We start from the raw sequence: 14,564 nt of genomic DNA, 5'->3' as shown, positions 1-14,564 counted from the left end.
TAATGGGTCTTCAATATGAAATGCAAACAGAACGTTAAACTCTATCGCAGAGGCTCGTGTAGCCTGTGCTTTAGAGGTTTGTCTTGGCCCCAGTTACACTGTCTTTGGCTCGCAGAGAATAAACCTGTGTTCTGAGCTCTCTCATCAAATGGGATGAACGTTAATGCGGCTTGAGGCAAAAAATGACGACAGAAAATTGGGAAATGCCTGTGAAATTAAAAATTAAAATTAAAAGGATCTGGAAAAGTGCCCATTTTGTTCTGTTCACACATTTCTTAAAGTATTTTCTTAATATTTATGAGGGCCGTCATACTGTAGCTGATTCGTGGGGGAACTGAGTGTTGACGGGGAAACAATAGCACTAACTCCCACCATCTTCAGTCTAAATAATAACACTTCACCTACGTGGGTTTTGCTGGGTTGTTAACGGGAGGGTCTCAGTCATATTCAACTTTGTATCTCTGTTCCCAAAGAATCAATTTCTTTTACATGAATAAAGCCAAAGTGTTATCAAGCGACTAATGTCACTACAATCCATTAACACCTCTCAAATTTCATTCATTTCTTTTCACATGGGCATATCATGGCAATAAACGGTATACATCTGTCTGTATAGAGATATAGATATCCATAGAGATAGAAGGGAAAAAGCTTTTCTACCACAAGAGCACCGCAGTGCAAGATGACCATTTCTGCGAGGAGCTAATATTTCAAAAATTCCCTATCTTGGTGAGGAAATTCAATACCTTTGTTTGCCTTGAGCAAGACATTGTTTCTGATGCTATTCTGAGTTTAAAAAAAGGGAAAAATGGAGCATCTTCTCTCTTTCATATACATAGCCTGTCACGGTGGACAATACTGCCATCACACAGCTCCATAACATTTACAAAATTAACTGCCAAAATATGTCAAGTAGACAAATGTTCATTTGTGATGGAGCAATGTATGTCCCTGCTTAATCTCATAAATTTGAATCCAAGTATAATATATGGTTAATGTGTTGTGTCAGCAACATATGACGTTAAAAGGTACTGTTGAATTCTCTCTGTAGATGCTGTAAGTAAATATTTACTGTTATTCTGGGACAGAGCTCTGATGCTGACACAGAGGAAAACATGGTTCAACGTACTGTAGTGAAACAGACACTTAATGTAGGTTGTGGAATGGTATATTTACTCTGCCGCTGTCTATTTATTCTAAACATAGCACTGTTGTTGCTTGCACATTCAAAGTGTGTTAACTTCCTGTAGCACATAATTTAGCCCAGGAAACATGATAGTGTTTAAAAAAGCAAATGTAAACATTTTTATAGAGCGGCCACAGGTTGAGTCAAAACTGTGGGATATTATTTGGACGTAGACACCGGCAGAGATGATATTTACTTATTTGAAATAGCGGAGCATGATTACTGTAAAACTAAACTTGGTACAAATTACATGTTCACTTTCCAGCATTCAAGACAAATTCAAGACAAACTTCAATAAATCGCTCACCTGAAAAGGCACATCGACAGTGCTGTTTCCAATCTGATTGACATTTGGCAAAGATCCTCCATAGTACTGGCCACGATTCTGTCCCAGCTGCAAATACTGAGTCTTCTGCAACTGTAACTGGAAACAGAACAACACCAGGTAAGACAAGGTGAAATCATGTGAACTTCACAAAAGAAATAAATGACTGTTTCTCAGTCACGGCAGGTTCATGCTCCAGCGACAGAAAACCAGTAAATTGGCTATAAACATCGAAACAGACCTACAAAAACAACATGTAGTCAATCATATTATTGATAATGAGCTCAGTGTGATTCCCTGCAGGAAAGTTTTAAGCAAAATGCTGCAAAGGGGACATTTATTTATCCTTACACTAGTCCAACCCCCATTCCCATTAAGTTCTTACAGCTGCGTGATTATGTTCTATAGACGGCAACATTGAAAACAGCATACTGATTAATGATGTCTTCATTAACGACCTGTTTGAGGAGCCAAAATAAAGAAAAACATTTGCTGGTGTTTGCTCTAAATTTAAAGCTGTCACTGCAGCAGCACATTGTGATTTTAATATCTTTGGTAAGAGGTGTTAAGAAACTTTAGGTGGAAGCAAGGCACTGCACAGAGAACTGACTGAAGTTGCACATGTGTGAATTTCTAAAAGTAAACTCCCTAAAGCCTTATGACAGTGTTTAAAACAAAACAACCTCCAGTTCCATTTCCCATTACAGCACCCATACTCGGTCAATTAAATTTTCTCATGCAAGCCCACTGCTCACTGTTGGCAGGGCAGAAAATCTAATAAAAACAATTACTAAGCCTGCATCACAGGTGTATTTTGATAAGCCTCTGACTTTATTTGTTTAAATACATGCAAACCTACTCTGTTGACAGAGGATTACATATTGTAACATCTCTGGATCAGGAAGAGGCCAGACCTAATCTTTTTAACCACAGCGAGTCAGGTACAGAAAGAAGAGAGAGGAAGGCTGAAGGGGAGAGAGAGGGGACAGGGCGAAGAGGGTCAAACTCTAAACCTGAGGCCTACTTCTAACAAGTCTAACTTTGGCTCAGACAAGAGCTTCCTATCAATTCTCCATTCATTAATGAAAATAAAATTCACAAAAATGATGCCAAAGGCCTCAAATCAAATACAAATATATCCTAAAATATAAATTTATAATAACATATTAATCATGACACAATTTGTATGTCAGAAAATTAAACAAATAAATTACAATTTTTCAATTGTATCTGTTGCTGTTGTCGTTTATCGGGGGAAAAAATCCCAACATTTGCTGAAGCTTAATGAACAGGCTATTTTCACAGCAACATTGTGACTCGTCACAGCAGGAAAAGCATAGAAGTTACTAATATCATTAGCAGTGGCTCCATTCTGTTCAAGTGTCCCACTAAGTCATGGAAGTGTGACAGTGAGACAGCATGCACAAGACCAGGACCTCGACACTGAAGCAAGTAACTGGAATTCAGCTATTGTTAACTATCAAATATCCAAATATACACATATTACAATTACTGTGAAAAAGGCATGTGAGAAGAGTTTTTGTCCTGCGTGTCAGACTAAATTTGCAGTTTGAAGTTTTATATTCTGACATTTTTGTCTACATGCACAGTCCTCTGTCACTCTATACTGACAGTTAAGAGTATACAATAAGCATTACAGTAGCTCCATAGCCAAAGTCTTTCTGCCCATCATGTCTCCACTCAGCAGCAGCCACTACTGAAGCCCTGCCTCCATAGGATTTATTCTGGAGGCCTGTGCTGTATGTGGCTTAAATTCCACATAATCTGGTTGCCGTTATCTTTGGTGTAAGTGTCAATCATGTTGCAGTGCACACAGGCCTGAGGACCTGTCAAACAAGTTTACAGAGCCACGGTGCACAAACACCTCACCTTACATTACTGCCATACATACAATGGTCAAAAATGATTATTTAATATTACAACACATATGTATATATCTATTTTAATGGGTGATAACCGTCTTGTCTATTAGCCTCTCCTCTGTGAGCACGAGAGGAGGAGAAAATCATAGCTGCAGTTGGCCGCGCGCTGTCAAATACGCATGCACGCCCCTTTGCTTTCTACTTGCGTGGGACAAAAATTGTAATAACTTTTTCGGACGGAGGTCCCCGTCGTCCATTTGTACATTAAAGCACTGTCACCTCCTGCCAGGCCTGTTCCTGGTCACTGGAGGGAGAAAAATGCTACAGCTGGCAGGAAGCGTCGTTTGTTATTGTTTACCTATTCTGCCCTGGCTGCGTGCAGCCGCCGCGCTACAAATGCATATCTGACAGCTCTCTGAAAACAAACGGAGAAGAGGAGGTGAGGGGGAGAAAAAGCAAGATCCGGTTTCGTTACCCTCGCTGCTCTGGTAATGCTGAGGTCTTTCATTACTTCTTCAAACGCCGCCGTCTCCTCTGCCTGCTTCTGGTTATGTAAAGCGATTTTCTCGCTGAATTTCCGCGGATTGTTCGAAGTCGCCATGTTTCGCTCTTCTGCTCCGTTTTCCTTCAATGGTCAGCATCAAGTTAAGCGAATTACAGACACCGAACTTCCGGTTGGAGATGTTGACATAAAAGAAAACACCAAAGAGTAACTCCAATTTAAAGGTGCATTAAGAGGGGTCTCTCCAGCAGGGGACAAGGACGACTCACAGAATCACTGCCCTGATATAACCAGCAGCTAATCAAGTAATTGTTGCTAACGTGTTAGCATTAGCATTATCTGTATATTTATCTCGCAGTTTTATATTGGTGATTTGTGTGAGCGGTGAGACAACCAAACCGATGTGTAGGTCTTTTCCAAAACAAAAACAAACAAAACAAAAAAGCACAGGTGTAGCTAATGACATAGGCTACAATAGCCTATATAGTGGGGGCTCCATTACATTATTTATCCCAGCAAGTCGCTTCAGTGAGCAGATATGCACCACCGCAGAAGTCCCATTAACATGGGCTGTAGCCATCATTAATCAATATTATCAGTTACACCTGTGCTTTTCCACATCAAAATATCTGCTGTGGAGAAAACTCTATGAACTCAAATCTGCAAATCAATGCATAGATGGGCAGTTTTCGGCAGGCAAAGAGTAAGAGTGAAACTAGTCTTATGTTTATTGTAATCTTTTTAACAAATTGATCAAAGGGTGAGCACATTAAATGTCAAAACAGTGACAAATGCCTTTTACAAGGTACCACAGCGCAAACTGTCTTAAAAACAAGTTATTCAATTTGACCAACAGTCACTGCAGTTAATCAGTTGTCTGGTGATTGGTCAATTGATTAACCAACTTCACTAGTTGCCAGTGGCTTTTATTCCCTCCTTGTCTAACTAAACAATTTGTTGGGGCAAGTGTATGCTTTTATTTTGAAGCCAAACTCGTTTCATTTCCGGTATCTGTTGGTTTTACTCTGGTGGACTTGACGCAGCTCCCTCGGTTTGGCTTTGCGTGCTCACGTTGCTGCTCGGGGGGTGTAGTGGAGGCGCACCGCACATCTGGACTGCGGAACAGCCGCAAAATCGCACTTTTTAAGAAGACGAATTTGTGAATATCTCTTCAATCTTCAGTAAATTATTATTATTAATATTATTAATATTATCATTATTATCATTGTTATTGTTGTTGTTCATGCTAGAGCACTGGCAGTGTAGAACATGTCTGTCATGTCCATTCATTTTTTAGATCTAAATGACGGGTTATGAGGAACTCATACATGTGTTGGAAAATAAGCCTCAATTCAGTTTACTTACCTTTTTTATCAGTGGAAAAGAAGAGAAGTAACCTTTCTGCTCTGACTTGGCCTAAATATTCATGACATGAATTCTTGGGCCAGAAAGTGGCAGTGTCTGCCTCCTCTGGGGTTGTATGTAAACCCCTGCTGACTGAGGATAAATACTGTCACAACACTGTCTCCCCCTGCTTTCCAGCTGAATAGATACACAAGGTGAATGGACTGCACTCCCCTGTTAGAGAATTACTCATGTGGAGAAAATGAGAGATATGTGAGAGAGATAAGGGCAGTATTTCTGTCATTTATTTGTTAAGCCTTTCCCCCAGTGAATTATATAATAAATGCTTCAGGATCAAGACACAAAGAACTCAGCATGTCCATTCTTGTTTCTTGACTGCAGTGGGAGTTTCATTTTCACAGTTTCTGCAGCAGCAACAGCCGACTGTTAGCCACATAAACAGCTGAATACTCAAAAAATCACCAGTGAGTTTTATTTATGACTGTATATCAAGCAAAGTAAAAAACAGCTCATGTGCAAATTCAAATTAATGCGAAACATTAAACATCTCAAGTATTCGTTTTTCTGAGAGGCCAGACGCCACACCTACAATAATTGTTTCTTTTTTTTGTTGTTGTTACAGTCACTGAAGGCACAGTGGAGCTGTTTCACCTGCCATTCAGTAAAGTGTAATTTGGTTGTAAAGTAACCATGGTAACGTAGAAAAAGAGGTGACTCCAGGGCAGGTGGAGGGAAGGTTTATTCTGTTATTGCTGAATAAGCCTCCAGGGGGGGAAAAGAGTTGAAGTTGATTCCGTTATAATGAGAAAAAACATATGTTGCGGTGTATTTCTGTATCCAGCTGTGCTTTGCCAGATATTATTAATGTGTATCTTATGCAAACACAGCAAGAAGCAACATCTTTCACTTCACTTCATCATCAACATCAGTTAAACCTAAAAGTCTCTTCTTTGTTTTCTTTTTGCACCACTAAACCACAATTTTAAGCCACTTTGTTGTGGCCTACTATGATATTATTTATGGTGTACAGAAGGATGTTGGAACAGTAACAGACGTACGTAGTATGTTGTTAATGCATGTGAAGTTCACTCTTGAGGCCTGTGACATGTGCGTGATTCTCGGAGCAGTATGTCCACATAGATGGAAGTAGCCATTTAACATATTTACATATATTAATTAAATTCTGATTAAACAAAAAAAAAAAACAGAACATCCTCTCTCTTTTTTGGCACAACAGGCTCTCGAATACCAAATGATTCAAGTTAATTCATGTAGTCCAAAGTCATCACCTTCAGTTCCTCTAAGAAGGCTTCCCAAAAAGTACAGTGGCAGTTGGACTCACCAACGGGTGCCTGCATGTCTATAAACCCATAGCCTATCAATAGCAGTATGTGGTGTGAGAATAAAAACTGTATCTCACAGCACCTGACAACCTTACGTGTGAGCCCTGTTAAGCAGCAGTTTATATAGAGTTATTAGTTTCATTATGTGCGGTTGATTCATTTATAGTGCAAATGTAACAAGATGGCTTGATATATTCTGTATATGGGGAATCAACCTGACGGCAGGGGGAGGTAAAGGTCCAGCTGAACTAAATAACCAGCAAGTTTAGTGAGAGAGTGTTTCTAGACCAGTTTCACTTTTACAGTATAATGTATTTTGATACTGCTCCACACTGCTTAAATATTGTGTGTGTTGTTTGTTTTTTTTAATATCTCTCTCTCTCTCTCTCTCTCTCTCTCTCTCTCTCTCTCTCTCTCTGCGTGTGTGTGTGTGTGTGTGTGTGTTATAAATCTCCAATCTATGCGACACACATATTTATCCTTTCTGCATAAACTCTCCGGCAGACATCCAGAGTTAGAAAAAAAAAATTATTATTATTTTTTTGCAAATTTGCGACTTTTCAATCAGAAGAAGATAGAAATACCATTTTATTGCAAACTTTCTTCTGTTCAGAATCAATTATTTTATCACAACCAACATCCTGTCAAGCTAAAGTTAAAAGTATTTCAGTGCTCAGGTTGGAATTTTGTCTGTTGTGTCATATCAAATTTAATATAACTCAAATTCAGCTCCTGTCAGCAGCTGTCTAATTGCAGAACGAGGCTTTACAGGAAATCTTCTGGTTTCAGCTCTTTCGTTTCCTAGTTCCATTATTTCGCTAAAGGGAACTTCTTCATTGCAAGTGTGAGGTGCTGAAGAGAAACTACATGACTTCACACTCGGCTTAGACCTTGACCCACAGCGTTGGAGTATTGTCTGGTAAGATCGCTGTTTTCTCTTGAGCCTCACTTTGACAGAAATTTGTTTGACTTGGCTTATGTGCTTTATTTTAAAGCATTTCCTAGAATGTATGTATTTTAATCCCTATTAAAATGCAAATCATTTAAGAATCTTGTTTATTTTGATGTAATAGAACCTGGATTGGTTAACTGTTACCTGGAAGTGAGGGGTGTATTTTGTTTATTTACATACCTTTTTGAATAAGAATCATAAATGACTAAAACTTGTTTAAACTGTTTCAGTTAATTATCATGTAATTTAAATTGTTACACGGCTCCATATTAGCTTCAATTCTTGAATTTTCATATTTGCAGATCATGATTGTCAATGGCACAGAGACACCTTTTGTCAGCGCCTCCAGCTCCCCCGTAGGGTTGGCTGTGGGGCTGACACTCTTCTTTCTGCTCCTTATGATTGGAGCTGGTGTGATCATGTACAAATATCAGAATAAAATCAGGAATATATTGCAGTCTGGACAAAGAAGAAGCCCGAAGAAGGAGGACTATCCGGAGACGACAGAAGCTGATTCTCACCATTATACCAGTATGATCAGAGAACCGTCGGCAGGACAGGGGCCTATCTATGAAAACCTGACAACTCGAACTAGGCCTGCTGACAACCACAGCAGGTAAACTGTATTTTCAGTGTCCTCACACCCTGAGTTTTTTTTGTAACAGTCAGGGCAAGTTTTACGCTCAATGTGGAGCTAATGAGTCTGAAATGCCACTTATGAAACCACAGCGGTTCAAAAAGATAAAACGGAAACAGATGAAGAAACACTGTGTGCATGGTGTGAGTTTCCCCATTTTGCACAATCCTTTTGTAATATATGCACAAACACAATTTGGCCAGCGTCTGGAGGTGATTTAATCTGTTGTTTTATGCAGTTTAAAGCCTATTAATCAAACGAGACAGCTCATGACTCAGTGCTGGAGTTTTTCTCTGAGCAAGAATAGAAACTGGCGAAAAGTAAATCCACACAGTTTACATATATTTGTCTTGCGTCACAATGGTTTTACATCAGCAAAGTGCTTTCTAATAGGAACATTTTCTGCTACACTTATTGTTTCTCCACAGGCCGCCTGCTGAACCTGAAGACGATTTGTACTTGGCGTGTGATTCACCGGATGATGCAATATACAGCAATGACCCAGAGTGTAACCTTGCCATCTCTCAGGAAGAGGACGTGTACATTATGCCAGATTCATGACATATATCGAAAAAAATATCTGTATAACCGTCTGAATATTTCTATTCCTTTTACTCTATACGCCATTCATTGGCTCATGCTATAAATATATATTGTTACAAGTTAAAAGCTGACCCCTAAACAAAAATGAAATTATCTGTAGTGTATTGATATTCAGTACAAGTGTACAGCTACATGTATTATATTTCATATACATATACTGTATGTTGTATTCTGCATCATCTGTAAAGTTAGTTTTCTAGAAGCACTGCCATTACATTTTGCAGTTTTTACACAACTTTTGTTGCACACAGTTGAAATTATGACAGAGAGAGGATGAGTGTGGACAGTTTATTCACACTTGTGTGGTAGAGTCATGCATACTATCTGCTGTCCTCTTTTGTGTCAGCAGCTTTTATTTTCAGCCTCTATACGATTTAGAAACAGCAGCATAGAAAATTGATATTTACACTAAGTATTGTTATTTTCTTCATATTGTTCACAAACAGGTTTAGAATAAATCTACAAATACAATTACTTTTTAAAAAAAACAAACTTTAACATTGAAATACCAAGAGGGGGAATCTGAATATAAAAATATGATGCACATTTTTGCACATGCATAAGTACGTGGTGTGAACTTCTATGCATAGTATTCATTATTTTTTGTAATAGAAAACACTTCTAAAGCTACCATTTATACATCGTGTTCATGTGATCAATGAACTTTTTGAACACCTTCAAAGTTTGTTATAGGATGTCATGGTTCACAGCAGCTGCATTACTGATAGAGGTTACTATGATTTCATTGAATTCATTCTGTTTAACCCTTTAAACGTACTTTGTTCTGTATAAAATGTTCTATAACTTGTTACTACCAGCCACATTTTAAAACATGTAATCCTGTTAAAATAAAGAGAATATTGATAAAAGTCATAAAGCTTTTATTACACTGACTAAGATAAGTTTATGAAGATAATACACAAAAAACATATTAAGCAAAACAACAACTGAACATTTACTTACAATATAAATGGTCTCATGTATTTTAATTTGAACTATCATGTTCCCTTAAAATGATTTGCCATTAGCCACCATTTCTGTCATACTAGGTTTTAGAAAAAGAGATGAGACAAATATAATTTACTTTCTTATCCGTCAAATACTGCAAATGCAAACACTGAAATATGTTTTATACAATATATGCAGAAAAACTAAGAAGAAAACGAGGTGTTTACATGAAAACATATTTAAGAAGTGCATCAGGTCAAAACAATGCAAAGGTCAGCACTGTAGTGGGTGTTTTGTTGTCTGTTGGTTTTTCAGAGGAGATATATAGAGGATGTGAAAATCTGTCTGGCCATGTTGCTGAGCTGAACTGCTGTTGAAATGATACCAGACCGAGGCAGAAAAAAAAAAGGAGCTTAAAGCTTTGTCTAAAATTTGTAGAATAATAAGATTTAAAAAAGATTTGTGCTTCTCTGAGCGGATAATGACTGGAGATGGGCAGGAAGGCTTACAGAACATTTGCTTTTATTTTTGTTTCCTGTTGTTCCCGACATTAATTTCAGTAATAGTTTTCCAGGTTAGCTACGTGAGGATTAAAACCAGGGGAAAGCCAAATACCGGAGGCTAATGAGTTCATTCTGTCTATCTTAGATTACACACAGAAGGCTTTGATAAATCCTGTCTCTAATTCTTTCATACTTGTATACTTTGGGTGGTACTGAAACTCTGGACCTTTCAGAATCTAAGATTGAAGACCTTTCCATCCACCCACAGTTGTGTAATGAGTGAGGATGTCATCCCTGAAACAAAGAGTAACAGAACCAAAACAAAGAAATGAATGAGCAGTTACTGGACACAGGTCTGAATTTAAGTGTAATTACGGTAAGCATTTGTGTCTGCAGCTCTGATTAATCACCTCTTAATTCATCTGCCTATTTATTCAATCGGATCATTCAAGATGCCCCACCCCTTAATGCATCGACTTTATTAATTGTTAAACAACAGATGTTCGCATTGTGTGACCTTTACTCATTGAGAGATAAAAACTATAAAACACTCATTAGGGGTGGTGGTGTCACTTCGTGGAATGATTAAACTATCGACATTTCAGTTGAGCTTTCTTCTGATTTGGGGTCACCTAAGTTCACTCACTTAATATCACACTTATCATCTGTTTATCACTTTTATTACTTTTATTTAAGCTCCAAAACCTGGAGCCGCACTCAGCTGCATCTTCTGAGTGTCATCTATGAGCTGCTGTTCTGATCTTTCTAGTCTTGGCCATCACACTTATCGGAGGATATCTCACATTGTTATTTGTTCTTTTTCTAATAACTTATCTCAACAGCACTTAAAGGCAAATATTACAGACACAAGCTCTGATAATGTGCAATAGAAATCTATTTACAGTATTGTCAGTGATATGTAATCTGAACACGTTTACACAGCAGGCAGCTGCAAATTCCCATTTTCCCTGTCAAGTGAAACTGTTGGTTTTGTCCCTTGACTTTCTGGTCAAGGACACGGTGAACACAACTTCAGGGTTAATAATGGGAGATAGAAGTTATCATATCTTTACATGCTGATTTCTCTGTCACACCCTGACCCTCATAATCTATACTGGCTGACGGTGCTTTTTTTTAGCGAATAAATGAGAAATGTGAGAAAATATAATGCTCATGTGTTTATTATGAAATGTACATGTGGATACATTCAAGTGCGACAGCTCAGTGGGAGTCAATCACAACATTTATTTGGGCATATCATTATTGAAATGTAGAAGACAAACAAAAATATCTCATAAAACAGCACTTTAAATAATAACAGTAAAATTAAATAGAAAACAGCTCTAAAATAAGTTGTAACAAAGCACACAAAACAAAACACAAATAGGAACCATAAATAACTAACTTAAAATAAATAACTACCTGTTTAAAGGCAAAGATATGAAAGAACAGATCTACTTTTTGATTCACAATGCAAAACAAAACAGTGGCTCTGTGCAGCAGTAACATCTTTCTTCATCTTAAACAAAAAAAAAGGAGTGATGAATGAAAGAAGGCATTTTTAATTTAGTTAACCAATGAAAATATGTGATAAAATGTTCATTTAAGAACAGTCAGGTTCACAATGTAACATATATTTTTCAAGTGGAAATGCTCTCCCAAAGGTTTGAGTTTACAGTAAAAAAAAAAAGAAAAAAAAAGAAAAAGTCACTTTTTTTTTCTTCAGGCACAGTGACATTTACTGACAATCAAGTCATCGAAAGGTGTCAGCTTTAACTTTCCCTTGCTGTCATAGTGCATGAGGACCATGGGCTCGTAGGTGGCTGGCACGCAGCAGGGGTGAGGTGTCCCACCTTTGGCAATCTGGTGCAGCCGAGATTTCACCTGTGTGTGCATGCTGGCTGGCTTGTAGTTGTGTGGGCAGGTGCCGTCACAGTAGTGCATTGTGTATTCGGCCGGGGCCACCACCCAGTCCGTCCAGCCGATGTCCTTGAAGGACACGGCGAGTGACTTCCGGCAGCACCATCCCCGTTCGTCGCAGTCGTCCTCCTTGTTGGAGCGACGTCTCCTCTCTGCTGGCTCTGGCTGCACGAGGCCTAATTCCAGAGAAATGGTTGGGTTTGCCTCGAGGGCATCTCTGTCAAGCACAACCATCCCTATATCCACCACCAGAGCCTGACCGCCATCACTTCTCATCCACCTCGCCACCTCAGGGCTGATGTCCAACATCACATCCTGAGTGCTGGACACGTTGCCATGGACAGGAATGTCTGTCTGTGTCCAAGCAGGAGAGTTCATTGCCTTCCTCCCGTTGACTTTAACTTTAATGTCTCGTCTTACCTCAGGCTGAGCTGATGTGTGTTTATTTACGATCTGCCTGGAAATCATCAGTTCTGCCCGAGTGAGTGTCAGTTCAGTCTGAATGTTTTGGTTTTTATTGAAAACAGCTCTGTGCCACTGCATGTGTCGATCTGACTGTGGGTGTTTTTCTTTCCAAAGCACTTTCACTTGCTCCACTAAAAAAACACACACACACACACACACAAGCGCCATTAGGAGTTGGCAGCATCCTGTAATGATTTGGCAAAGAACATATAGGAAACAACATGGCATGGAACAACTGAGATTAGAAAAACAAAGGAAACACAAACATGTTTTTGATCTATATTGTACCTATCGTCACTGGTCGGCTTATTATTGATGACATTGATAAAAATGTGTTCGCAGTGTAACATCATGTGAAAGGTGTGCCAGTCACGCTCATGATCTCTAAAAGCTTGTAGGAATGTGTTTGCTTTGTTTACAGGACTGTTTGTCTATTCACATATGTTTAAACTCTGCAGATAAATTCCAGGAAGTCAGCGATCTTTACCTGGAGCATGAACTATAGGGACAGAAGCTGTTTGTAGTGTTCGTAACCGCACCAGTACAATAGCTTTTGTCTGTGTCTGCAGAGGTAAACTCACAGCGTTCCTTCCTGCTCCCACTCAGACTTATCAAATTGGCTTTTCACAACAGTTATTTAAGTGCAATGATGACTTAATTAAATGTTTTCAAGTCGCATCCTCGTCTAACGAATGTCTCACCTGTGGCTGGAAAGAGGACAGTAGAAACTGTGGACTGCCTGGTTTCCCTCATCGATTGGCTGGAATTTCCTCTCATCACTCTCAGTTTGTCTGTGTAGAGCTGATGCATCTTCTTCAACTCCTGCACCGTGGCCTTTTGGGTTGGCCTGGGCTCCCTGTCCATACCCAACGAGCTGAGGATCCCCGTCTTCACCGCCTCCAAAAGCAGGACCTTCTGGCTCTCGGTCCCGCCCACGTCAGGTGTGCCTTCGTGGGCCTCGGAGTGAGGCCGGCTCTCCCCTGAGCTGGAGAGGGAGACGAGGAGCAGCAGCGTGCAGGGGATGACTCGATGGAGTGTGCGTGATCTGAGCATGGTGAGCCGGCCAGGTAGGTCTGGTTTGAGATTGCTGCAGCTCAGTGGATGGGGTTTGTCCATGACATGAATGAAATTCCTGACACTATTTATAGAACCTCTGTGTTGCCACACCCCTGTCAGTCAGGTGAGTCAGGTGAACCTGTGATGGGCTATATGTCATTATGTTGCAACATTTCGCACTATTGTGTTATGTATTAACATGTGACCGATGAAATTACAAATCCAAATTAAGAAATTAAGCTTTAATTAACAGGGTTTTATTTCAGTTTTATTTCCACAGTGGGGGGGTGAAGGCAGAGACGGGAAAGACATGAAATAAAGGGGTTTCTGGATGAGATTTAGATACGTCACAAGTACATAATGAGCACCTCACTGTCACCCGGATTGTCCAGTAATGCGTCACTTAATCAAATAAATGACCGTATGTCTTACAGTGACCAGTTTTAAGAAGAGGGAGAATGGGCAATTACATTAGCTCCTCTGGGGTTATCAATGACAATGTGATAGTTTATTGATTCCTGTAAGGCTGTGACGCTGGTCCCTTGTAGCCCTGCCCAGAATGGTCAGCGGTCAGGATCAGCTAGAGACGGATTTAGACTTTTGTTAATTTGCCATCCAGTTGCCTAAACCTGGGAAGCCCCATCTCTGTACAGCTCTGATTGACAGCATACAATAAATCAATAATAAACATTAAATAAAGACAGAAAACAATGGAGAGAGTTAATTTCCTGTCACTTCTCTGTCCATTAACCATAAAAAAGAGATAAACAAACTGAGAAGTTATCTCCTCTGTTGAAAAAGAGAACTGTCTCTAGCTTCTGTGACAAAGACTGTGACAGACTATTATGAAACTAACCATATCATCACACAGCTTGA

The 14,564-nt window shown here is 39.3% G+C and overlaps 2 protein-coding genes and 1 long non-coding RNA gene across 6 annotated transcripts in view; 1 reads left to right on the top strand and 2 right to left on the bottom strand.

Annotated features, from left to right (window-relative positions):
* The window catches only part of crtc1a (CREB regulated transcription coactivator 1a), a 21,484-nt gene extending 17,465 nt beyond the window's left edge, over window positions 1–4,019 (bottom strand). For all 4 annotated transcript variants that reach the window (XM_023428125.2, XM_087179797.1, XM_087179796.1 and 1 more), the window contains exons 1-2: window positions 3,870–4,019; window positions 1,494–1,610 (exon numbers count right to left, since the gene is read on the bottom strand). In XM_023428125.2, coding sequence (XP_023283893.1) covers window positions 1,494–1,610; window positions 3,870–3,995 — 243 coding nt within the window. In that variant the 5' untranslated portion in view covers window positions 3,996–4,019. The remainder of the gene's footprint in view (window positions 1–1,493; window positions 1,611–3,869) is intronic.
* Window positions 4,020–7,131: 3,112 nt separating this feature from the next.
* On the top strand, window positions 7,132–9,673 carry LOC147817871 (uncharacterized). Its single transcript, XR_015438584.1, has 3 exons — window positions 7,132–7,523; window positions 7,859–8,172; window positions 8,622–9,673. It is a non-coding gene; the product is annotated as an uncharacterized LOC147817871 (long non-coding RNA).
* A 1,799-nt stretch (window positions 9,674–11,472) lies between these two features.
* gdf15 (Growth differentiation factor-15) lies at window positions 11,473–13,763 on the bottom strand. The gene is made up of 2 exons (XM_023428137.2): window positions 13,334–13,763; window positions 11,473–12,763 (listed from the first exon to the last, which is right to left on the bottom strand). Exons 1-2 carry the CDS (start codon window positions 13,746–13,748, stop codon window positions 11,970–11,972), a joined length of 1,209 nt encoding a protein of 402 aa, XP_023283905.2. The 5' UTR covers window positions 13,749–13,763; the 3' UTR covers window positions 11,473–11,969.
* Between the last annotated feature and the right edge of the window lie 801 nt (window positions 13,764–14,564).

The sequence above is a fragment of the Seriola lalandi genome, unplaced genomic scaffold (genome assembly GCF_002814215.2).
Source record: "Seriola lalandi dorsalis isolate HSWRI2012SDOR001 ecotype SW California unplaced genomic scaffold, Sedor1 jcf7180002054866, whole genome shotgun sequence".
NCBI lineage: Eukaryota > Metazoa > Chordata > Actinopteri > Carangiformes > Carangidae > Seriola > Seriola lalandi.
Note: the sequence above shows the minus strand (reverse complement) of the source record. Positions and strands in the feature narration are given on the sequence as shown.